The sequence below is a fragment of the Raphanus sativus genome, chromosome 2 (assembly GCF_000801105.2).
Source record: "Raphanus sativus cultivar WK10039 chromosome 2, ASM80110v3, whole genome shotgun sequence".
In the NCBI taxonomy this organism is placed as follows: domain Eukaryota; kingdom Viridiplantae; phylum Streptophyta; class Magnoliopsida; order Brassicales; family Brassicaceae; genus Raphanus; species Raphanus sativus.
Window position 1 is genome coordinate 13,590,639 of NC_079512.1, and position 23,007 is coordinate 13,613,645.

The following is a 23,007-nucleotide window of genomic DNA, read 5'->3' on the forward strand; positions in this document are numbered from 1 at the left end:
AAGTAAAAAACCACGAAATGACCAATGAATGCTCTCAGAATATAATTCATCAAACACATGAAAGTGCTAGGTGCATTAGTGAGACCAAATGGCATAACAAGCCATTCATACAATCCTAGCTTAGTCTTAACTGCAGTTTTCCATTCATCACCTTCTTTCATCCTAATCTGGTTATAGCCACTTTTCAAATCAATATTAGAGAAAACTGAAGAACCATGCAACTCATCTAGCATGTCATCAAGCCTAGGAATGGGATGCCTATTTTTTACCGTAATGTTGTTGATGGCACGGCAGTCCACATACATGCGCCATGAACCATCCTTCTTAGGCACAAGGAGAACTGGTACGGCACAAGGACTGAGGCTTTCCCGGATGTAGCCCTTCTCAGAAAGCTCACCGATTTGTTTCTGAAGTTCCTTGGTCTCGACCGGATTGGTACGCTAAGCTGGTCGGTTTGGCAGAGATGCGCCCGGAACAAAGTCTATCTGATGCTCAATCCCTCGTATTGGTGGCAATCCCTGTTGATTATCATCTGGAAAGACATCAGTAAAGTCCTGCAAAACATCTTTCAACTCACTTGGAATATCCGGTGCAAGGTCAGAAGAAGTAGCCATAAGAGATTCTTTATACACAAGTAAAAGAAATGGCTTTTGAGAGCAAACAGATTTCCAAACCTGACTTTCTTTAAGATAGAAGTTGGAGTTTCTTTTGGATGTCTCAGGCTCCTTAGGTTTAGGCTCCTTTTCACGGCTCCTTTTGAGCTGAAGTTGATCTTGATGAACTTCCAAAGGTGTCAAAGGGACCAATGTGATCTTCTTGCCATTATGGCCGAAGGAGTGTCGGTTTGTGAAGCCATCATGCACGGCCTTTTTATCAAAATGCCATGGACGACCCAAAAGAGTGTGGCATGCATCCATGGGAAGAACATTACAGACAACCTCATCTTCATATCGCCCAATGGTAAAGGGGATCGTGACCTGTTCCTTCACAAACTGCTCACCAGCCTCGTTTAGCCATTCCAACCTGAAAGGACGAGAGAGTGGCCTGGTAACAAGTCTTAGTTTCCTGACAAGAATATAACTAGCAACATTAGTACAACTCCCACCATCAATGATCAAAGAACATACTTCTTCAAAAACTAAACATCGAGAATGAAAGAGATTCTCCCGTTGTTCCTTTTCATTGGTTTTGGGTTGAACACTCAAGGATCTCCTAGTGACAAGTAGTGGTCCGTGAGCTGGATAGTCGTAGATGTCCTCCTCATCAAAGATAGGACCGGAATCAGCATCAAAGATCAGACCAGATTCATCGACCGAGTGGTCGTCCTCCTTATCGAAGATGGGACCGAGTGGATCATCCAAAGGCTTCCTGGCAACGAGAAGTGGTCCATGATGTGGGTAATCGTATGGTACCTCATCATCATCAAAGACTGGACCAGAATCCTCTTCATCCTCCTTTTCATCCTCGGACTCGACCTCACCATTCTCCATGAGAATCATCACCCTTTGGTTAGGACATTTGTTGGCATAGTGTCCTAGAACTTGACACTTGAAGCACCTGATGTCTCTTGCGCGGCTAGGAGTCTCAACTGCTTTTCTTTTGTCAAAACGAGCAGGGACATCAGTCTTAAAAGCAATATTTGTTGTGGAAGAAGAGTTACCCTTGTCTTGATAGCTTAGTTTGGGAGCAAAGGCCGGTTTGGGAGCAAAGCCCGGCTTGGAGTAGCTCTTCCTCTTGGTTTGCTGTTCGATCAGAATTGCCTTGTGGAGCATCTGGTTCAGGCTTTCATAGTCTTGAAGCTCCATTCGGTCTTGGATGTCTCGGTTGAGTCCAGCAAGGAATCGGGCCATGGTTGCTTCTAAGGTCTCGTCCACATCGGCTTTGATCATCAACGTCTCCATTTCTTGGAAATAGTCTTCCACGGACTTAGTTCCCTGAAGCAAACGTCTCAGCCTTTGGTGAAGGTCACGATGGTAATGTTCTGGAACGAACCGTCTCCGCATCAAAGTAGTGAGCTCGTCCCATGAGGCTATTGGTCGGCCACCATTCCTTCTCCTGTTAGTCACAACTTGATCATACCAATTAATAGCATAGCCAGAAAATTCAGTTGCAGCCAATCTAACTTTCTTAAGTTCAGAGAAGTTTTGACAATCAAAGACAAGTTCAATTTTTCTTTCCCATTCAAGAAAAGCATCAGGATCATTTTTACCCTCCAAAGGTGGAATTTTCAGTTTCAATCCTTGTAAACCGTTATCAGCCCTATCTTCCCTAGCAAAAGGATTGATATCACCTTGAGTTCGGTTTCTGTGACCTCTCCTAGGTCGGTTGATGGACCGATCATCGTCCAATTGGAAGTCCTCCCCTTGGATATCATCATCTGATCGGTTGTTCCTCCTTGGACGATCTCTCTGTGCTCCGGTTCTGGTTTGGGTCGGCTGGCTAGCCTCAATTGCATCAAGCTGTTGATGGATCTGTTCCCAACCTGAATTCATACGATTAGCAATATTGGCATTCAAAGCTCGCATCTGCAAGTTAGATAAACCAGCATAAGAGTATTATGGTCGGCTCCTTTCAACCTCACTAGTAATGATTCCTGAAAATTCTTAAACACAAAACATTAGATAAAAACCTCACACACTCGAGTGTTTGATCCTCACCAACACACGTGTTTCTCTCAGTTTAAAGTGTGCACTCAAAGTCTTATACTCAAAGTTCTAAGAAGAACAACTCTAGGAATCCCCAACGGGTAGATCCAAACAAACGAAGGTGTTTAAAGATAGAAAGATAAGAGATTTAGAGGGAACCCGCATTAACCACCTCCAAGGCCGGATTTCTCTTCGGCCAGCAGGATTTCTCTTCCACCACCACACCACAAAACAAATCAAACTTTGAAATTTCTTTTTTTTTTGAACTTTTTTTTTTAACACCATAAACTTAGATCTTATTTTTTCTTAAAATATGGTGGGTAATGAGGGGCCCGGGTTCAAGAAAAGTAGAAGAAGAAATGTTTAAAGAAAATGAAAAGATGAGAAGATGGAATGATATAGAGTTACTGGAAGAGTGGCTCTGATACCACTTGATACACCCTAAATCTAATCACTCAACCGGTATGAAGAGATATGTACTCCGAAGAGAACTGATGGATAGATTGACGACACAATGGGTTGCGGAAGGACCCAATGATACTGCATGGGTGCTTGAATGTCCCCTGATATGACTCACAGGTCCGACAAGGAAGCAGACTCGATCTGGTGCCGGATATGACGCACCGGTCCAACTAGAAAGAGGCGTTCGTTTGGAGCTAACCACACCAAAGAAACTAAAGTGTTCTTGACTAAGAACAGAGAGTAAAAACTGAAATAAAAGAAGAAATTCCGTTGATATCATTGCAATGAAATAGAACTATAATTTATAGAGTTTTGAGTCAAAGAGAAATAAAGAAAAGTGCATAAAACAATGCATAGAAAACATAAATTTGACTAGATCTAGTCAAAGTGTGGAAAGCAAGGAAGACAGGTCAAAGCATGGTCTCAGATGTTGACTGGTCCAGATACATCAGAGTGTCTAGGTGCGTCCGTGATGATCGGTTCCATCACAGTAAGGAGAAGGACACACAACGGACTGTCCGCGTGGGTGATGATCGAACCATCATGAACGGATGAAGACTTCACTTTACCCAAATCTTTAGAGAGCTTAAGAATCCTTGCCTTAGATGGATTGGAGTCATCAAAACCCAAGAAAGAATCAAACTGGTCGATCAGATCAAGAGCATGACCGTCCGGGTGAGTGGTACAAACCAAACGGGCCAAAAGAGATAGGCTGTGGCCTGAATCGGGTTCCTCTCGATCAACGTGGGTTCTGGCTTGACTGTTGGTCTTAGATTGGCAAGTAGGGCGGGAAAGAAGGTGTGTGGGTTGATCAGTTTGGTCATCTGGTCGTGGATCCAGCCTAAGGTCCTTCCCGGGAGTACGCGGGTCGATCCGGTACACTGCTCGGTCAGTCTGTCTGGTGCGGCCGGATGGATGAACCTCGACTGAACTGATCTGGTCGTCCTAATCTCCATGCTGGGGCTGTGTCACGTCCTGGTCCACGTCCTGAGGTGCAACAAGCTCCCCCTATTCGAAGGAGTAATCCAGGGTCCTACTCCGATACACCTTTCATAGAGGAGATTGCCTCGGTGGAAATGCCTCGCAAGTTCACCTTTCCAAGCATAAAGATGTACGAAGGAACAGGAGATCCTGACAATCACATTTCTCAGTACAAGCAACGCGTGCTAGCCGTAGCAATCCCCCGAGATGCACGAGAAGCCACCATGTGCAAGGGATTCGGATCGACCTTCACTGGCCCTGCTCTCCAGTGGTATAGCATAGGAACGAACCCCTTCGTTCCTACATAGCACGCTTCAACCAAGAGAAGGTGGCTATCCTTGAGTGCAACGCTGATACGACCATCTCGGCCTTCAAGCGAGGTCTGCTCCCGGAGGGAGATCTCTACAAGGAGCTAATTAAATACAAGTGCAGGACTATGGAGGATGTATTGTCCCGTGCTTGGGCTCAAGTATGATGGGAATAAGATGTTGCAAGTAGGGCCAAGACCTATCAAAAGTATGATCAGAATTCCTCAAAGCCAACTAGGAACGATCGCGATGAGCCCTCTCATCCTAAGTCCGCTAGGGAGACTAGCAACCCGAGCAGGGGCAGATATCAACATCGCCCTTTGCCTAGATCCGAAGGAATGATGGTATCTACATGGCCCGATATCTCTCATCTTGCGATATCAAAGCCGAAGCTAATCGGTGTCCTGCGACAAATGGGTCTTCAAGTCAAATGGCCCCCTAATATGAAGGCCTCAGAGGCTAATCGAAATCCCAAGAGGTGGTGCGAGTTCCATAGTGACCATGGTCACACTACGGAAGATTGCATAGCCCTGAAGATAGAAGTCGCCAAGCTTCTCAAGAAAGGCCACCTAAGGGAGTTCCTTTCAGACAAAGCCAAGAACCCTCTGAATAAAGAAGGTCCCGGTATCCTTACCGAAACAGCTCCCGCATTGCCACCACACCAAGACCTAGTGATCCATGTCATCTCAGGCAGATCGGAAGTAAGCGGAATCAGTAATGCTGCTATCAAGAGAAGTGCTCGCAACGCCAGGAACGGCCAAGGGGCTGAGGGTCCTAAGCGCCTCCTCCTCGGAACGGATGAGATCAGCTTCACTGCAAGGGAGCAGGAGAAGGTCCTTGCTCCTCACCACGATTCCCTTGTCATTTCACTTACCATAGCAAACTGCTTTGTCAAGCGAATACTGGTCGACAATGGGAGCTTCAGCAACAATATCTTCCACTCGGCCTACGCCGACCTAGGGTTAGAACCTACGGCCCTAACTAGAAAGGCGACTCCCCTTGTAGGCTTCAGTGGAGAAGTAAAGCAAACCTTAGGAGAAGTTCTTCTCCCAGTGTATGCCGAGGGATAAACCAGGCCACAAAGTTCCTAGTCGTCGACTGCCCTTCATCGTATAACGTGATACTAGGAAGGCCTTGGATCCACGACATGAGAGCCGTACCTTCAACTCAGCATCAGCTGGTCAAGTTTCCAACTCCCTGGGGCATTAAGGCGGTCAAGGGAGATCAGGAAAATACAAGGTCCTGCTATCAGACCACCCTAAGGGGAAAGACGCAAGTCTTATAGCAATTATAGAAGAAGCTTCCGGCCCCGCATACCGAAGAGCCGAAAATGAAAGAGATGGATGAGGTTCCACTCTTAGAAGGGAACTTGGGTCGAAACTTGAAGATAGGCTCCAAGCTTCCAGAAGGGCTAAGAAGGAGATTGGTCGACTTCTTTAGATCCAACTCCGACTGCTTCGCCTGGTCTCACAAGGATATGCCTGGAATTGATCCCGACGTCATCATGCATCAACTTCAAGTGGATCCAATGCATCCCTCTGTCAGACAGAAGAGGAGGAAATTCACCCCTGAAAGGGATGAAATTATCAACGAAGAGGTCAAGAATCTACTGGATGCCGGATTCATACGAGAGGTGCAATATCTTTTTTTTTTTGAATGAATGTAAAATTTTATTCAAACAAAAACTTTTTTACAACAAGTGCAAACCAAATTTAAAAGCAAAGGAAACAACAACTACAAACTCTTCTTTTACCAACCTAACACCAACTTGCTTTACAAGCAAAATCAAAAACTCTAAATTTCCCCTCAACCTTAACTATATGGAACAAGTCAAGGTTGGGATGCTATGAGTTTCTCCTCATTAAAACCCTCAATAGAGAAAACCCTATTGGGACAAAACTCTAGAGAGGGAAAAAGAGTAAGAAACACCATAGCAAGGGAAACTCTACTTCTCAAACTAAGCATCTTCAAGACTTCTCAAGATCAAAGACAGATTTTCGAAATGGGAAGGACCCTTCTTCTCTCTCTTGGAAACGCAGACTTCAAATCAATTAATCAACAACCAGATTCTTCTCAAGTCTTCCAGGTAGTCGCAATATAGATAAACTCCAAAGCTCCACTCTTCTCAGAAATACGAATTTGGTTAAACACTAAACCAAGTTATCAGACCTTCCTCATAGTAGTCACCTCTCCCTTTTAGAGACAGAAGCTTCAGTCTAATATTCTTTTCCACAAGTTTTCATCCCTTGGCTTCTCTCCATGTCTACGAGCGTTATGTTCCCACCAGATTGTATACATTGTGGGTTGAAGAGCATAGCAAAGAATGAAAGTCTTAATAGGAGTTAGCCATAGCTTCGAGGCTATAGCTATTAGATCACTCCACTTCACTGTAAAATCCTCACGCATCAAACCCTCCATTAGCTTTTTCCAGATCATTCCAGAGTATCGGCAATCAAAGAAGAGATGACCACAAGATTCACACTCTTCATTACACAAAACGCAATTTGTGTTTATGGATCTATTCCACTGTTGAATTCTATCAGTCGTCTGCAGCCTTTCTTTCAGAGCAATCCACATTATGAAAGCTTGTTTAGGAGTGTGTTGAGAAAACCAGACTGCCTTGTGCCACACGCAAGTCGATCTTATGCTTCGAATTTGATTCCAAGTCTTGCTTGTGGAAAAAGTATTTCTGTATCTGCTTTCCGAATGCTTCCATAGCACAATATCGTCATCTTGATCATTTCCAAAATTAGTTAGCTCTTCTTCAATCTGGTTCAGAATATCAATTCTGTGGTTTCTTCTTCTTCGTCTAATTCTTTTTGCTTCGGCAACAGAGTAATGATCAGGAACACCAAACTCCAGCGGTCCTCTTTCGCCAAGAAGATCCTTTAAAGTGTCGAATTTGGACCATCTGTCGTACCAGAAAGATGTGCATTCTCCATTTCTAACTTCCTTCTTTATGAACTGTTTTGCTAGACCTCGTAGCTTTAAGAGTTTCCTCCAAACCCATGAGCCTGAGCTAGTATTTTCTTTTATTGACCAAAAGGAGCTTTTTCGAATTAAGTAGCATTGGACCATCGAACCCATAGAGAATTCTCAGCCATTAATCTCCAGATGAGTTTCATACCAAAAACCTTATTCAGTTCCTTTAGAGTTCTAAGTCCCAGCCCACCCTCTTCTTTAGGAAAACAGAGATCCTGCCAACTAACTTTTGCTTTTGTTGTCTTTAGATCAGGACCTGACCAGAGAAAAGCAGAGCAAAGTCTTTCAATCTCTTTTAAACATTCACTAGGAAGTCTAAATGCTGCCATCCAGAAATTTGCTAAGCTTGTTATGACAGATTTGATGAGCTGCAAACGACCAGCGTGAGAGAGAAGTCTTCCTGTCCAAGAGTTCATTTTCTTTCTGACTTTTTCAACCAGTGGTAAGTAATCGTTAACTGTCATGCGCTTGGTGAGAAGTGGTAACCCCAGATATCTAACTGGAAGACTGCCTGAAGCAAAAGGAAAAGTCGTAAGAATATCATCTTTAGTGTTCTCATTGATCCTGCAGTGTATAAAGTGGACTTCTAGGCTTATCTTCAACCCTGAGCAGCTTTCAAACTCTCTGAAAACACTGAGAACCCCTCAATTGATCTTTTTGTTCCATCAGTGAAGACCAACAAAGTCGTCTGCAAAACAAAGGTGTGAGAGAAGGATATTCTTGCATCTTGGATGATAGCCAATCTGTTGCTTTTCAACTGCCTTATCAAGCATACCAGAAAGAACGTTTATGCATATGACGAAAAGATAAGGAGATAGTGCACAGCCTTGTCTCAAAACCCTTTTACTTTGAAAAAACCCTGCAAGCTCTCCATTAATCTGAACCGAAAAATAGGCTGTACAAACACAAAGTTTTATCCAATGGATAAACTCGTCAGGAAGATGCAGCGCTTTCAACGTATTCAAAAGAAAAGACCAGCTTACTGAGTCGAAAGCTTTTGCAAGATCAATCTTCATTGCACACCGAGGAGAGACATCTTCTTTGTGATAATCTTTGACTATTGTTGGGGTCAAAAACGGTTATCTCGAAATCAACGGCTAAAAATATTTATCGTGCGCGGACTTTCCATAAAACAAGCGTCGAAAGCAAAACAAGTCGTATAGCTTAAAAACCTATGTTAAAGTCGATCGTTCTTGTTTTACACGATAAACTTTACGAGAAAACCAACTCAAATTTAGTCGTAAAACTTCGATGATACAATCAAGAAGAACCGAGAGACATTAGGTCCGTAGCTGATATGACACGACCATACGAAAGTATACGGAAGAAACGAGAAGTAATCTAAGTTTGGACAGGCCGAACGACAAGGAATCCGCCTTGAAACTTCAAAGAGCCCGTTCTCTCAAACCGTGAGGACCCAGAAAATGAGCAAGATATCAAATCGAAGCCCTCGCCAAGACGCAGGTCCCCGGCGGCTAGCCCCAGTGCTGGCTCTGGCTGCCGGGCGGCTAGCCCCCGTGCTGGTCCTGGCCGCCGGGAAACTTCAAAGAGCCCGTTCTCTCAAACCGTGAGGACCCAGAAAACGAGCAAGATATCAAATCGAAGCCCTCGCCGAGATGCAGGTGCCGGGCGGCTTGCCCCTGTGCTGGTCCTGGCCGCCGGCGGCTAGCGCCCGTGCTGGCCGTAGCCGCCGGCCGCCGGGTGGCTAGCCCCCGTGCTGGCCGTGGCCGCCGGCGGCTAGCGCCCGTTCTGGCCGTGGCGCCGGGCAGCTAGCCCCCGTGCTGGCCGTGGCCGCCGGCGGCTAGCACCCGTTCTGGCCGTGGCCGCCGGGCGGCTAGCCCCCGTGCTGGCCGTGGCCGGCGGCGGCTAGCGCCTATGCTGGCCATGGCCGCCGGGCGGCTAGCCCTGTGCTGGCTCGGGTCGTCGGGCGACAAGCTTCCGTGCATAAGTTCTAGGCCCCGGCCGTCAGAAGTCTGTACTTTGCGTCTTTCCCAAGTTTTCGCGGAACGAATCGTTGAGATTCCGCGTACAAAACTCCCGTTCTTACTCCAAACAAAGATCGTCGGAAATACTTCGGAAACTCGTAAGATATCAACGGGAAGGAAGATCTTAAATTCTTCGTGCGAAACAGTGATGGTTATCTTAAGACACCACTCATCTCAACTCTACGAAAGATTGAAGATCTTCCGAAGAAATCGTAGAAAACAACGGAAGTCCTAGAGACGGCCCGAAAGGGACCAAACGCGATCAGACAGTCCGCTTACGATTATCTGAGATAGATACGACGATTTACATTTCCCGAAGGATAAATGTCAAGTTTCCCGAAGATAAATGTCAAGTTTCCCGATAAACATGAAGGCCGACGAAAATGGAAAAAGCCCGCTTCGTGGCCCAAAAGGAGAATAGACCGTCATAAGGAGGAGTATATAAAGCAGCTTGAGGAGAGAAGCAAAGGGGGCAGAGGAGCAAAAATCCTAGAGGGAAAGCAAATCCGAGATTGGAGACCTAGAGAGCTCCTGTTAGCTTAAGAACTTAGAATTTAGGCGGTAGACTAGCAAGGCAGGACCTAGAACGTCCGGCCACCTCTCGCTCTATTTTCATCTTGTCCGCAGACTCATGTCTCCCTCGGAAGGATCTAACAATCCTTTTACCTAGAGTTCCGCACATAGAAACCCTAGGCATTATTCTCGACATGCCCGTTTCTATGACTAACGCTCGTACTAGACGAACTCCGCCAGGCAGTTCGATCTCTTGTTCAAACCCTTCCAACTGAACTACGTCCGACTTGATCCTCGAAAGGGGTACGTAGGCAGCCTTCCTTAAGGTCCAGTCTCAAATCTTAAAACATTTCCGCATTTATTTGATCACTTGTCGTTGGTTGTCGCAGAGAATCCGGACCTTCAGGGAAAGTTAGGTTTACTTAGCTTTCCTCCGATTTACTTAATAAAAATCAACAGTGCGAATTTCGGTTCCCACAGTTTGGCGCTAGAAGGAGGGGAGGACGGATTACTCTTACTCTTACGGCCGCAAAACGCTTGATCAAAGTAATGTCTGGAAATATGAAAGACAAACTCGCAGCTCACATCGACGCTGGTAAAACAACTTCAGCAGTGACTGCTCCTACGACCAACGCTTATGCAAACAGTTATATAAGACAAACGTCCCGAGAATGGACCATCCCGACCAAGTTCGGGTCCTATCAACAATGCACCCCGTCCAAATTCCTGCAACACGATCCTCGGGTCCATGGACACAACCCCCTTGCTTGGGATTATCAAAGAAAGACTTCGGGAAAATTTATAAAAGACTTGGTCATCGAGACGGATTCCTACCTGCCGTATAAAACGGCTATGGTTAGCTTGAACACTAGTCGCCTTAACTATACGGGGAATTGAAATTCCTTTCGGAAAAACCAGCGTCACATCAACGGCTGTTTCTAAGGAAAAATCGTAAAAACGTCTAAGTCCCAAGACGGCCCAAAAGGGGCCCGGATCGCGGCTAAACGGCCCACATACGATTTTAGAGTAGGATCGAGCCCAAGACTGGTATGACGGTCTAAATACCGAATTTGAGAAATCTCAGCGAGTAGGGTTTCGAGTTTAAATGTTTTTTGAGAAACAGCGTTTCTAATGTTAAAATTCGATAACATTTTACGGAACACCTTTCGTAAAATAAATTCTCGATAATATTTTACAAGACAGCTTTTGCATGATTAAACTCGACAACATTTTACAAAACATTTTTCGTAAAATTAACTCGACAACATTTTGTAAAATAACTCTCGTAAAATAAAAAATCAACAACGTTCTAGGAAATGACTTCTTGCTGGGATCAAGATCGATTAAGATGAAATCGATACCTGAAGGGCCTCGGAAAAACCAAGTGTTGATCAAGAAAACTCAAGAGAAACCGAGAAAAACAGGCAAGTCCCGCGAGGAAGCACAGTCCCGGCGGCTAGCCCCGTGCTGGCCCTGGCCGCCGGGCGGCTAGGCCCCGTACTGGCCCTGGCCGCCGGGCGGCTAGCCCCCGTGCCGGCTCTGGCCGCCGGGCGGCTAGCCCCCGTGCCGGCTCTGGCCGCCGGGCGGCTAGCCCCCGTGCTGCCTCTAGGCGCCGGACGACTAGCGCACCCGTACTGCGCTGGTTGTCGGGCGACACAACGTTCGTCAAGCACGGCCAATCCTCGTAAAGATTGACCCAACGACTATCCAAACCAATTTTACGAAACAGTTTCCGTAAAATTAACTCGACAACATTTTGTTGAATAACTCTCGTTAAATAAAAGCTCGACAATATTTTACGAAACATCATTCGTGAAGTATAACAAGATCGTAAGCTTCTTGACCTGACCAGTTCGCTCATAGCTTGACGAAACAAGAAGCCCCACTCAAGTGACATCTTGCCATTCGTTTTCACTTGTCTACCCACCTTAGACTTCTTCGAGTTTCGCCTACTTCTCCTCCCTTTGCTTCAATGATTCTGCAACGATTCTGCACTGTTCCTTCAGGTTTCATCAAAAATGATTCTCGATTCAGTATCAGACTTTTCGAAGACCTTTGACAATGAAACGGTAGAAGACAAAGAGGAACGGACATGAGGCAATCTCGAGTAATCAATGAGACTAAGGTACGTCCGACTTAGAAAATTTTATCAAGGTTTTAATTTTTCTTTTCGTAGGAAAGGAATGGGAACGTCTTGTAAACTGCCGTAAAATTTAGGGAACTTAGAACCTAGGTGGATAGTCTTGCAAGATAAGTCTTAGGCATTTTCTTCCCGTTTCATTCTATTGTTCCTTGACTGTCTAGGCAGAACGCGCAAACCGATCTAATCTCTCGAAAAACCGAGAAATGATCGCCGCGCATCCTTGGCATACTCTTTCCGCTTCCGTGAGACTAATGGTACGACGGTGAGCTACAAAATAAACGAAATAACCTTCGGTAAAACTTCATGAGTAACCCGAAGCAACTTTTGCCAAAAAACGAAATCAAAGCGGAAACATTTCCCGTGTAAACCACGGAAACAAGACTACTTTGACTATCTGCGATTTTCTATCTTCATGAAACCGGTCATCCATTACTTTCGTATAAACATGTTACACAAAAACAGCACAAGGAAACCAAGATCGGTCTCATGCAAAACGACATCGCAATACGGAAAATTACGTCCAAGCGGGAAATAACCCAAAACTGAATCCGAACGTGTTCTTCGTCGATTCCTTAAACTTTATTTCCTCGGATAAAATGAAACAATTTTCATGCGACCAAAGGAAACTTTATACAAAACATCTATCGTATAACTGAAACCTAAAGTGGAAAATCGTTTCGAAAAGCCATCACCCATAACTTGGAAAACTCCGCTATGATTGGCATGTCTATCTCGACGAACTCTATTCGGCCCTCGGCCAACTACGTCTTTCCATAAAGTCCGGACCTGAATTCGGCATCATCATTAAGGACAATCGTGAACCAATATGACCTTAATGCGAAAGGATCGCGGTCTGATCGTTTACCAACTCCTTGGTTAAACGGCTGAACACAGCCTTCACGCCAAGACAAAACAGCTGAACGATCGCCGCTCCAATCACTTAAGGGCCAAACGATAATCCACGATTTGTCAAAAAACGCCAAGTGACCATTACGCGAGCAACTCTGTCGCATAGCCCAAAAGCGGAAATCATGCGATAAATTTCTCGTAATAAAATCAGTCCTAACAGCCATACGGTTAACGGAAAAATTTGAACTTAACATCGACTGATTAAGTTCTATACGCCCCGTAAACAAAGCATGAAAAGAAACACTCGTGACGAAGCTCCAAGAGTTATACGAGTCGTCCTTAAAATCCCGGAAGGCCAAAACTTCGCGAAGCAAAGCAAAGGTAGACACTTCTCCCTGGGTCAAATATACGCGACCCCTGGTCCTAATTCCTCGATCAAAATTTTATAACTTGCACGTCCAAACTGAAACAACAGTTTCTGACTACGGACATTCGCAAAACATCTCCAAGCCCGCGAACATTTGAAATGCGGCACAAGGGAAAATTAACTCGTACACATTTGAAATATGTATGCTTGTATAATCCCACGTTTTTTGAAGAAACCGGATTTTCGAAACTCTTTACAAACACAGAAACCAAATTTTCAAAACTCTTCGCAAACAAACTCGCCAATCGCTAAACGGCCTCAACAATGGATCCAGTATCCACCAAATAAATCATAAACTATCGCCCGGAAACATTCCGCGATTTCTAAAAGCCCATAGTCCTTTATGACATAAGAAAAACAAACTTCAAAGCACTGCGAGACGTCGCTTCGTGCCTGAACATTCGTTTTTCGATTAAAACCTTCAAACGCCTTCTAAACGGCATCATATCGTTGTTGATGATCACAACAAACGAACTCTAACGTCCTAAACAGACAAGCCACCTAAGGGTAGGCTCTTTTACATCCGACAAGGATCCCATAGCGCGCTATACAAAAAATCCAATTTGGTTCAGCACTTCATAAAGGAAGTAGCTCGATTCGTGCCCAGACAAATCATATAAGCCGATACCACTTCGCGGATTTTAAAACGGTACGAATCAGGTTAAAATCTCAAACAGGCAAAACGAAAGCCGATTTGTCATGGCACAGCCTCAGTCTGAGAGTAAACCTAGGTCTTGCCCTAAACCCAGCCTTGCTGGTATCTTAACATCTCATAGGCAAATCGTCAACGACGCAGGATCCCAAAACTTGTCTCTTCACTCAAGTCTGTACGTTTTCACGAATTTTCGCGTAAATCGTAAACCGCAGAAAAATCTCGCTTTCTACAAACGACGGATACAGTGATCATCAGGGAGGCAGGAATGAGACGACAACTCACACCCTGTCCCTCTAACTTCGATAGACAGAAGTTCTGAAAACGCAACATTAATATTTTATAAAGATTGAGCCGTAGAGTTCAACAGATGCCCTGAAAAAGGCCGGGATTCGAAGACACCAACAGCCAGTCCCGCAAATACACATCATCGCCTCTTAAACGGCCGAAACACAATCAAAATAAAAATCCCTAATGGGATTGATAAACCTAGACGCTCCCCGGAGCATCAACTTCATCCTCAAAACTCACCCAAAGAAGGAACGGTCTCACCGTCGCCTCCATTGGTCGCACCACCGCTGCATGTCTCATATGCGCCGGCTTCGCGATCCTTGACTGCGTGGTCCTGGTCCTCCGAACCCTCCGAATCCAGGACAAGGGTGCACACAGATTTCAGACCAGCGAGAATCGAGTCGAAGTTGCGAGTCTCCGTCTCCTCGAGACTCTGAATCTTCTGTTGAAGACGACGGACTTTCGAGGACATATGTTCTTCTCTTTCTTCACATTAAGCAACGAACTCACGGTCTTCCCGACGTCACGATCGCCAATCAAAGGTGATGTGGATTTCCGCAATGGAATACTCTTAGCCAAAAATTTTGATTTTCAACTCATAATCTTCCGCCCGCAAGATCGTCTCCGCGTCTTACAGGTTGGGGGGCTAACTGTTGGGGTCAAAAACGGTTATCTCGAAATCAACGGCTAAAAATATTTATCGTGCGCGGACTTTCTATAAAACAAGCGTCGAAAGCAAAACAAGTCGTATAGCTTAAAAAACCTATGTTAAAGTCGATCGTTCTTGTTTTACACGATAAACTTTACGAGAAGACCAACTCAGATTTAGTCGTAAAACTTCGATGATACAATCAAGAAGAACCGAAAGACATTAGGTCCGTAGCTGATATGACACGACCATACGAAAGTATACGGAAGAAACGAGAAGTAATCTAAGTTTGGACAGGCCGAACGACAAGGAATCCGCCTTGAAACTTCAAAGAGTCCGTTCTCTCAAACCGTGAGGACCCAGAAAATGAGCAAGATATCAAATCGAAGCCCTCGCCGAGACGCAGGTCCCGGGCGGTAGCCCTAGTGCTGGCTCTGGCTGCCAGGCGGCTAGCCCCCGTGCTGGTCCTGGCCGCTGGGAAACTTCAAAGAGCCCGTTCTCTCAAACCGTGAGGACCCAGAAAACAAGCAAGATATCAAATCGAAGCCCTCGCCGAGATGCAGGTGCCGGGTGGCTTGCCCCCGTGCTGGTTCTGGCCGCCGGGCGGCTAGCCCCCGTGCTGGCCGTGGCCGCCGGCGGCTAGCGCCCGTGCTGGCCGTGGCCGCCAAGCGGCTAGCGCCCGTGCTGGCCGTGGCCGCCGGGCGGCTAGCCCCCGTGCTGGCCGTGGCCGCCGGCGGCTAGCGCCCGTGCTGGCCGTGGCCGCCGGGCGGCAAGCCCCCGTGCTGGCCGTGGCCGCCGGCGGCTAGCGCCCGTGCTGGCCATGGCCGCCGGGCGGCTAGCCCCGTGCTGGCTCGGGTCGTCGGGCGACAAGCTTCCGTGCATAAGTTCTAGGCCCCGGCCGTCAGAAGTCTGTACTTTGCGTCTTTCCCAAGTTTTCGCGGAACGAATCGTTGAGATTCCGCGTACAAATCTCCCGTTCTTACTCCAAACAAAGATCGTCGGAAACACTTCGGAAACTCGTAAGATATCAACGGGAAGGAAGATCTTAAATTCTTCGTGCGAAACAGTGATGGTTATCTTAAGACACCACTCATATCAACTCTACGAAGGATTGAAGATCTTCCGAAGAAATCGTAGAAAACAACAGAAGTCCTAGAGACGGCCCGAAAGGGACCAAACGCGATCGGACAGTCCGCTTACGATTATCTGAGATAGATACGACGATTTACGTTTATCTTTACATAACAAAATAAATGCTAAATTTCCCGAAGGATAAATGTCAAGTTTCCCGAAGATAAATGTCAAGTTTCCCGATAAACATGAAGGCCGACGAAAATGGAAAAAGCCCGCTTCGCGGTCCAAAAGGAGAATAGACCGTCATAAGGAGGAGTATATAAAGCAGCTTGAGGAGAGAAGCAAAGGGGGCAGAGGAGCAAAAATCCTAGAGGGAAAGCAAATCCGAGATTGGAGACCTAGGGAGCTCCTGTTAGCTTAAGAACTTAGAATTTAGGCGGTAGACTAGCAGAGGCAGGACCTAGAACATCCGGCCGCCTCTCGTTCTATTTTTATCTTGTCCGCAGACTCATGTCTCCCTCGGAAGGATCTAACAATCCTTTTACTTAGAGTTCCGCACATAGAAACCCTAGGCATTATTCTCGACATGCCCGTTTCTATGACTAACGCTCGTACTAGACGAACTCCGCCAGGCAGTTCGATCTCTTGTTCAAACCCTTCCAACTGAACTACGTCCGACTTGATCCTCGAAAGGGGTACGTAGGCAGCCTTCCTTAAGGTCCAGTCTCAAATCTTTATAAAACCTTCCGCATTTATTTGATCACTTGTCGTTGGTTGTCGCAGAGAATCCGGACCTTCAGGGAAAATTAGGTTTACTTAGCTTTCGTCTGATTTACTTAATAAAAATCGACAGTGCGAATTTCGGTTCCCACAACTATCTCTGTTGCTAGTAACAAGTTCTCCACAAGTAGTCTATCCTTGATGAATGCAGACTGATTGTAAGATATGCATTTGGGCAGAGTACTCTTCAACCGATTTGCAATGATCTTTGAGATAACTTTATAAAGAACATTGCAACAAGAGATTGGCCTATAATCTTTCATTTCCTGAGCTTTGTCTTTCTTCGGTATCAGCGCAAGAATTGTTGCATTAAGTCCCTTAGGAAGAAAGCCTTTACAGAAGAAAGATTGGACTGCAGTAGTAAAATCCTTTCCGATTACACCCTAAGCTGATTTAAAGAATTCACTTGTATATCCATCTGGGCCTGGGGATTTGTTACTTGGCATTCTGAAAACAACTTCTCTTATCTCCTCCTCTGTGACCGGTCTAATCAAAATTGCTCTTTCATCATCACTACAGCGAAAAGAGATAATGTTCTGAAGATCCTCAACAGATTTTCCTTCAATATCCACTGGTTCATGAGTAAGAAATTCAGTAAAAAATCTTTCAGCTTCTTGTTTTATATCTTCTTGCTTAGTAGCAACTCTTCCATCATGGCATTTAATCTCTCGATTGGCATTTCTAGTCTCTCTTATTTTTGCAGCAGTATGAAAAGCTTTGTTGTTTTTGTCTCCAACTTGCAGCCAATGTAATTTTGATCTTTGCTTTAGAACCTTTTCTTCAATATCTGAGATTCTTTGCCATCTTACTGCTGCTTCATGCTCAGCACGAACATTTTCTTGAGAAGGAGCTGCCATTACCCTTTCTTGTTTCTCGCAGAGATCATGAAAAGCTTCTTTCACCTTCGTTGTAAGAATTCCCAACTTGTTTTTACTCAGAGATCTAATATGAGGCTTCAGACCTTTTAAATATTTTGAAAACCTGAAGAGAGCCGAGGTTGACTGAAATAAAGGCTGAGTATCCTTCCAATAATTCTCAATTATCTCCTTGAATTCAGGAGTTTCTGCAATCACATTTGTGAACTTAAATGGTTTTCTTTTTCTTTCAATTTCTTCCCCCAAATGAAATCTTCCCCGAAGATGATCAGAAATCCCACCAGCTTCAAAGACTCCATATGCTTGAGTACGCTTATGCAACCAAGTTTCATTCACCAAAAAACGATCAAGCTTCTTATTTATGTTACCTTCATCTCTCTTATTACACCAAGTAAACTTTGGACCTTGAAAACCCATGTCCAAAAGTCTGCAATGCTGAACTACATTCTCAAAATCTCTCATACCCGAAGTCATTAAATCAGAATCTTGGTAGTTTGAATGTTCTTCTCCCGCCAAAATCTCATTAAAGTCTCCCATTATGATCCATTCCTTGTTTCTAAACATCCTTGAATCATGATGATCCTTGATGTCTCTCCATAATTCTTTCCTTTTTCTGCAGAATTATCAGCATAGACAAATGAGCAAAAAAATTCTTCTTCTTCTCCTTCCAGTAACACAGAAACTGTAATGATCTGATCTGATTTAAACACTGGAGTCATTCTAACTTGAGGACTCCAAAGCACCCAGATTCTCCCTTTTCTATTGAATTCATAGTTGCTCATTGCTGACCATCCTTGAAAAACTGCAGATATTATTTGAACTGATTTATTCTCTTTAACTCTTGTCTCCAACAGACCTCCAAACTGTAAACCTTTTTCTTGAATCCATTTATTTACAACTCGATGTTTTGATTGTTTATTAAACCCACGAACATTCCAAAAGAAACCTGTCATTGGAAAGATTTTTTGTTTCGGTTCCCCTTATTTCCATCCGGCTTTGAAATCACTCGATGCATCATTTTTGCTTTCCTTTGCAAAGACGGTCTAATCTTTGAAGCACTAGCTAAATCAGGCCAGTTCTCTTGTGTATTCTGTATCCCCGCAACACCCTGATTCTGATTCTCAGCTGCTATATTTACTTCTGTTTGTTCTTTTGTTCCATTCATCTCCATGTTACCATCGTTTATTTCTAACTCTTCTTTGTCCTCCTTATCTTTTTCTTTTGTTTTTCCCACTTCCTCTTCAATTATCTCTTCAGTAACATTCAGAATTTCCTCAAACTCAACATCAGTAACCATCTCCCCTTTTTCATTAACTTCCAAAGGAGAAAACCTCGATGGAGTTAATATCTGAACTTGACCAAATTTTAGAATAGCGTTTCTACTAGCCTTTTCTGGTGTAACATCTTGCCATTCCTCTACCATTTCTCCTTCTTCAGTTTCTGTCCTTTTCTTTCCTGAGAGATTTTCTCTAGGTACTTCTACGTTCTCTTCATCTTCTTTGTTTTCTGATCTTTCTGAGTGATTTTCTTTAGGAGTTTCTCCAATCCCTTCCTCATCGTTGTTATTCTTCGAACTTCCATCATTTATACTCTGATCAATAATCTTCTTCAAGCTTCCATCATTTTTATTTTGGCTAACAACTTCTTCCAAATCTTTCTTATTCATAGCGCAGCCTTTCTCCATGTGTCCCCATTTTCCACAAATTTTGCATCGTTGTGGCAACCAAGGGTATATGAATTCCACCAGAGATGATTTGCCATGCTTTGTGAAGTTTATTTTGTCTGGCAGCTCCTTTGATAAATCAACGTTCACAAAAATCTTTTCCAACTTGAAATTAGAGCAAGAGGCTGTCTCTGGATGCAATCTAACCGGAAAGCCAGCTGCACTCACAATGAAACTTAGTCCTTGCCACGAGAACATGTTCATTGGGACGTTCTTGAGATAGACCCACATTGGAATTGATTTTATCTCAGGCTTCTCCTTCAGCTCATCTGGTGTCCACTTCGTCACCACCAACGGTACATTTCCTATGTTCCACATGCCCCCCTTTAAGATTCGAGCTCTCATAGCTGGGTTTTGAACTTTGAATTTCATGGTGGTTTCATCCACTATGTGAACATCAATCTGCTTCTTTGGCTCTCCTTGGTTCCATATCCTGTTAACAATAGAATGGACTCTAGCAACATGTGGAGCAGTGTCAAGAAATTTCCCAATCAGATAGTCTTCCCAAAGAAGATCTACCTTCTCAATCACCTCATCTGGGATTTCTACAGCTTTCCCATCCTCCGATTCGACTATCTTCAGATCATATTTCTTCAGAACCTTCCTTTCTTGAGCTATCTTAACCCATGAACTTCCTCCGTCACCAGATCCCCCCAAATCATTTGCCTTATGCTTCGATAGATCATCCATTTCCAAATCCTCCTTCCTAGATACTTCCAAAACCTCTTTCTGAATCTGTTCACCATCCAATAGGTTCGCTCTCATCCCTGAATCATTCTGCGTCTTTCTGTTGCTCGTAGACCTCGTCGGAGACCTTTGAAGGCCCGGCGGAGACGTCGTATCCATGCCATAACCGTCAATCGCCAAATCGCCTTTTTTGTCACCCTTAGCAAAACGGTGCGTTTCAAGTAGCAATAAACATGTCTTTTGTTTGCTTTTTCAGAGATCGAGAGGTGCAATATCCTGAGTGGATAGCTAACGTGGTGGTCGTTAGGAAGAAGAATGGGAAATGGAGAGTCTATATCGACTTCACGGACCTCAACAAATCCTGTCCTAAAGACCCCTTCCCCTTGCCTCACATCGACAAGCTGGTCGACGCAACTGCTGCTCATCAGCTGATGAGTTTCATGGATGCATTCTCCGGATATAACCAGATCCTAATGCATCCTGACGACCAAGAGAAGACCTCGTTTATGACCTCAACGGGCATATACTGTTACAAGGTCATGCCTTTCGGATTGAAGAACGCAGGTTCAACCTATCAAAGGCTTGTCAACATGATGTTCGCCGACCAGATAGAACAGACCATGGAGGTCTATAGTGATGATATGCTGGTGAAATCCCTAGACGCTGAAGACCATATCTCACACCTTCAACAAGCATTCACCACTCTCAGGAGGTACAACATGAAGCTGAACTCTTCAAAGTGCTCATTCAGAGTAAGCTCTGGGAAGTTCCTGAGGTATATAGTAACCCACAGGGGCATCAAAGAAAACCCAGAGAAGGTAAGAGCAATCCAAGTGATACCTTCCCCTCGTAACGTTAAGGAGGTTCAAAGGCTGACATGAAGGATGGCCGCCCTGAGTAGGTTCATCTCTAGATTAACTGACAAGTCGCATGCTTTCTTCGAAACCTTGAAGGACCCCAAGGACTTCCAATGGACTGATAAATGTGAGCAAACCCTATCCGATCTCAAGGACTATCTCACTACTCCACCTCTCCTCTCAAAGCCCTTGGAAGGGGAAGTCCTACTGCTCTATCTGGCAGTATCAGAGCATGCAGTCAGTGCTGTCCTGGTAAGGGAGGAAGGAAGGAAACAGCATTGTATCTACTACGTTAGCAAATCGCTGCTAGACGCGGAGACCCGCTATAATCACCTTGAAAAGCTAGCCCTCGCCTTAGTTAATGCGGCCCGAAAGCTACGCCACTACTTCAAGGCTCATCAAATCGTGGTGGTCACTTCTTTCCCCATCAAAGCAGTCCTTCACAAGCCAGAAGTGTCTGGACGACTAGCAAAATGGGCCATAGAGCTGGGAGAGTACGATGTTATCTTCCGACCTGCAACGGCTATCAAATCGCAAGTCCTGGCAGATTTCGTAGCCGAATTCTCTCCTGTTATGCTTCCAGCCCTGGAACAAGAGGTAAAGCTTCGTGATAGCGAAGGGGAGAAAGGCGAATGGACGCTGTACGTTGATTGGTCTAGTAACATAAGGGGCGCATGTGGTCGAATCTTGGTACTCAGAGCTAGAAGGGTTGGGTACTACTGGCCAACCATGGCGAGGGACTCCCTCAAACAAGCTAAACTCTGTAGCCAATGCCAGAATCACGCGCCAGTCTCCAATCTTCCACCAGAGAACCTCAAATCTCTAACCTCTCCTTGGCCCTTCTGAAAGTGGGGCATGGACATCGTAGGGAAATTTCCCATGGCACCGGGGCAAAAGATCTTCCTCCTAGTCGTGACCGATTACTTCACAAAGTGGGTGGAAGCTTACTTCACAAAGTGGGTGGAAGCTGAAGCACTAGCCAAGATAACGGATCTCCAGATTAGGAAATTCCTATGGACCCACGTGATCACACGCTTCGGAACCCCTCATGAGATCGTCACAGACAACGGACCCCAGTTCACGAGCTACAACTTCCGAAAGTTCTTTAAGGACTGGAATACCAAACTCTCCTATTCAGCACCACGACATCCCCAATCAAACGGTCAAGCCGAGTCCACTAACAAGACGGTGGTGAATATGCTCAAGAAGTGCCTAGAAGACGCCCATGGGCGATGGGCAGAAGAGCTGCACAGAGTACTCTGGGTCTATCGGACCACTCCGAAGACGGCCACCCAGGAGACTTCCTTCTCACTTGTTTATTGTGCTGAAGCGGTAATACCCACGGAGGTGCACATAAGGACCACGGTCTCTGAATTCCTCTCTGAGGAGGAGAACAACGAGCTAATGTCCCTGAGTCTAGACCTACTCGATGAAAAGAGAGAGGCGGCCCGCCTTATAAACGTATCCTACCAGTTGAAAGTAGCCAAGAGCTATAACAAGAAGGTCAGATACAGCACCTTCTAGAAAGGGGACTGGGTCCTAAGGCGAGTCTGTGACCACACAAGGGACAAATCAGCCGGAAAACTCGCTCCTGGATGGGAGGGTCCCTATAAGGTAATAGATGTGCAAGGGGCAGGAGCCTATAAGCTGGAAGACAGCGACGGTAAGGTCCAACCCAACTGCTGGAACGCCTTGCACTTCAAATTCTATCACTTCTAAAGTAAGGTCCCCGGATCAGGCTTTATATACTAGTACTATTATTATGATATATTTAAGTACACTGGTTTCCTACTCCTATGTATGCGATAACGTCTCCGGACTAAGCTTATAAAATACATTATTATTTACGGCTAAAGAGGTAATAGGAACTCCAATGTACTTAAAGGGGCATACTAGCTAGGTCAGGCCCTAAGGGACCTTAGATCTTAGCAAACCCTATATACTAGTGAGACTACTCACATGGGTGTACGACATATAGAGAACAGGTCTGATCAACCCTATTACATTGTCTGCACCTCGGGCCCTGCGTAAAGGCTATAAGACCAAAATTTATGTGGGGACCACCGTACTAGTGCTACCCAAACCCTGCATTAAAGACGCTACGAGCTAAATACATGCGGGGGG

At 45.1% G+C, this 23,007-nt stretch overlaps 3 protein-coding genes across 3 annotated transcripts; 2 read left to right on the top strand and 1 right to left on the bottom strand.

Moving 5' to 3' along the window:
• Positions 1-440: 440 nt before the first annotated feature.
• On the bottom strand, positions 441-2,525 carry LOC108829340 (uncharacterized). The gene has a single exon (XM_018603001.1). The coding sequence runs from the start codon at positions 2,523-2,525 to the stop codon at positions 441-443; it is 2,085 nt and encodes a 694-aa protein (XP_018458503.1).
• A 1,658-nt stretch (positions 2,526-4,183) lies between these two features.
• On the top strand, positions 4,184-5,466 carry LOC130508552 (uncharacterized). Its single transcript, XM_057004117.1, has 2 exons — positions 4,184-4,359; positions 4,587-5,466. Exons 1-2 carry the CDS (start codon positions 4,184-4,186, stop codon positions 5,464-5,466), a joined length of 1,056 nt encoding a protein of 351 aa, XP_056860097.1.
• Positions 5,467-20,910: 15,444 nt separating this feature from the next.
• On the top strand, positions 20,911-22,407 carry LOC130508553 (uncharacterized). The gene is made up of 2 exons (XM_057004118.1): positions 20,911-21,541; positions 22,022-22,407. Exons 1-2 carry the CDS (start codon positions 20,911-20,913, stop codon positions 22,405-22,407), a joined length of 1,017 nt encoding a protein of 338 aa, XP_056860098.1.
• Positions 22,408-23,007: the final 600 nt, after the last annotated feature.

Coding starts and splice junctions, on each gene's coding strand:
- LOC108829340 (XM_018603001.1), bottom strand. CDS start 2,525: ATGCGAGCTTTGAATGCCAATATTGCTAATCGTATGAATTCAGGTTGG.
- LOC130508552 (XM_057004117.1), top strand. CDS start 4,184: ATGCCTCGCAAGTTCACCTTTCCAAGCATAAAGATGTACGAAGGAACA. Junction 4,360..4,586: donor ACTGGCCCTGCTCTCCAGTG/GTATAGCATAGG, acceptor TGTTGCAAGTAG/GGCCAAGACCTATCAAAAGT.
- LOC130508553 (XM_057004118.1), top strand. CDS start 20,911: ATGGCCGCCCTGAGTAGGTTCATCTCTAGATTAACTGACAAGTCGCAT. Junction 21,542..22,021: donor GCTGTACGTTGATTGGTCTA/GTAACATAAGGG, acceptor TCTCCTATTCAG/CACCACGACATCCCCAATCA.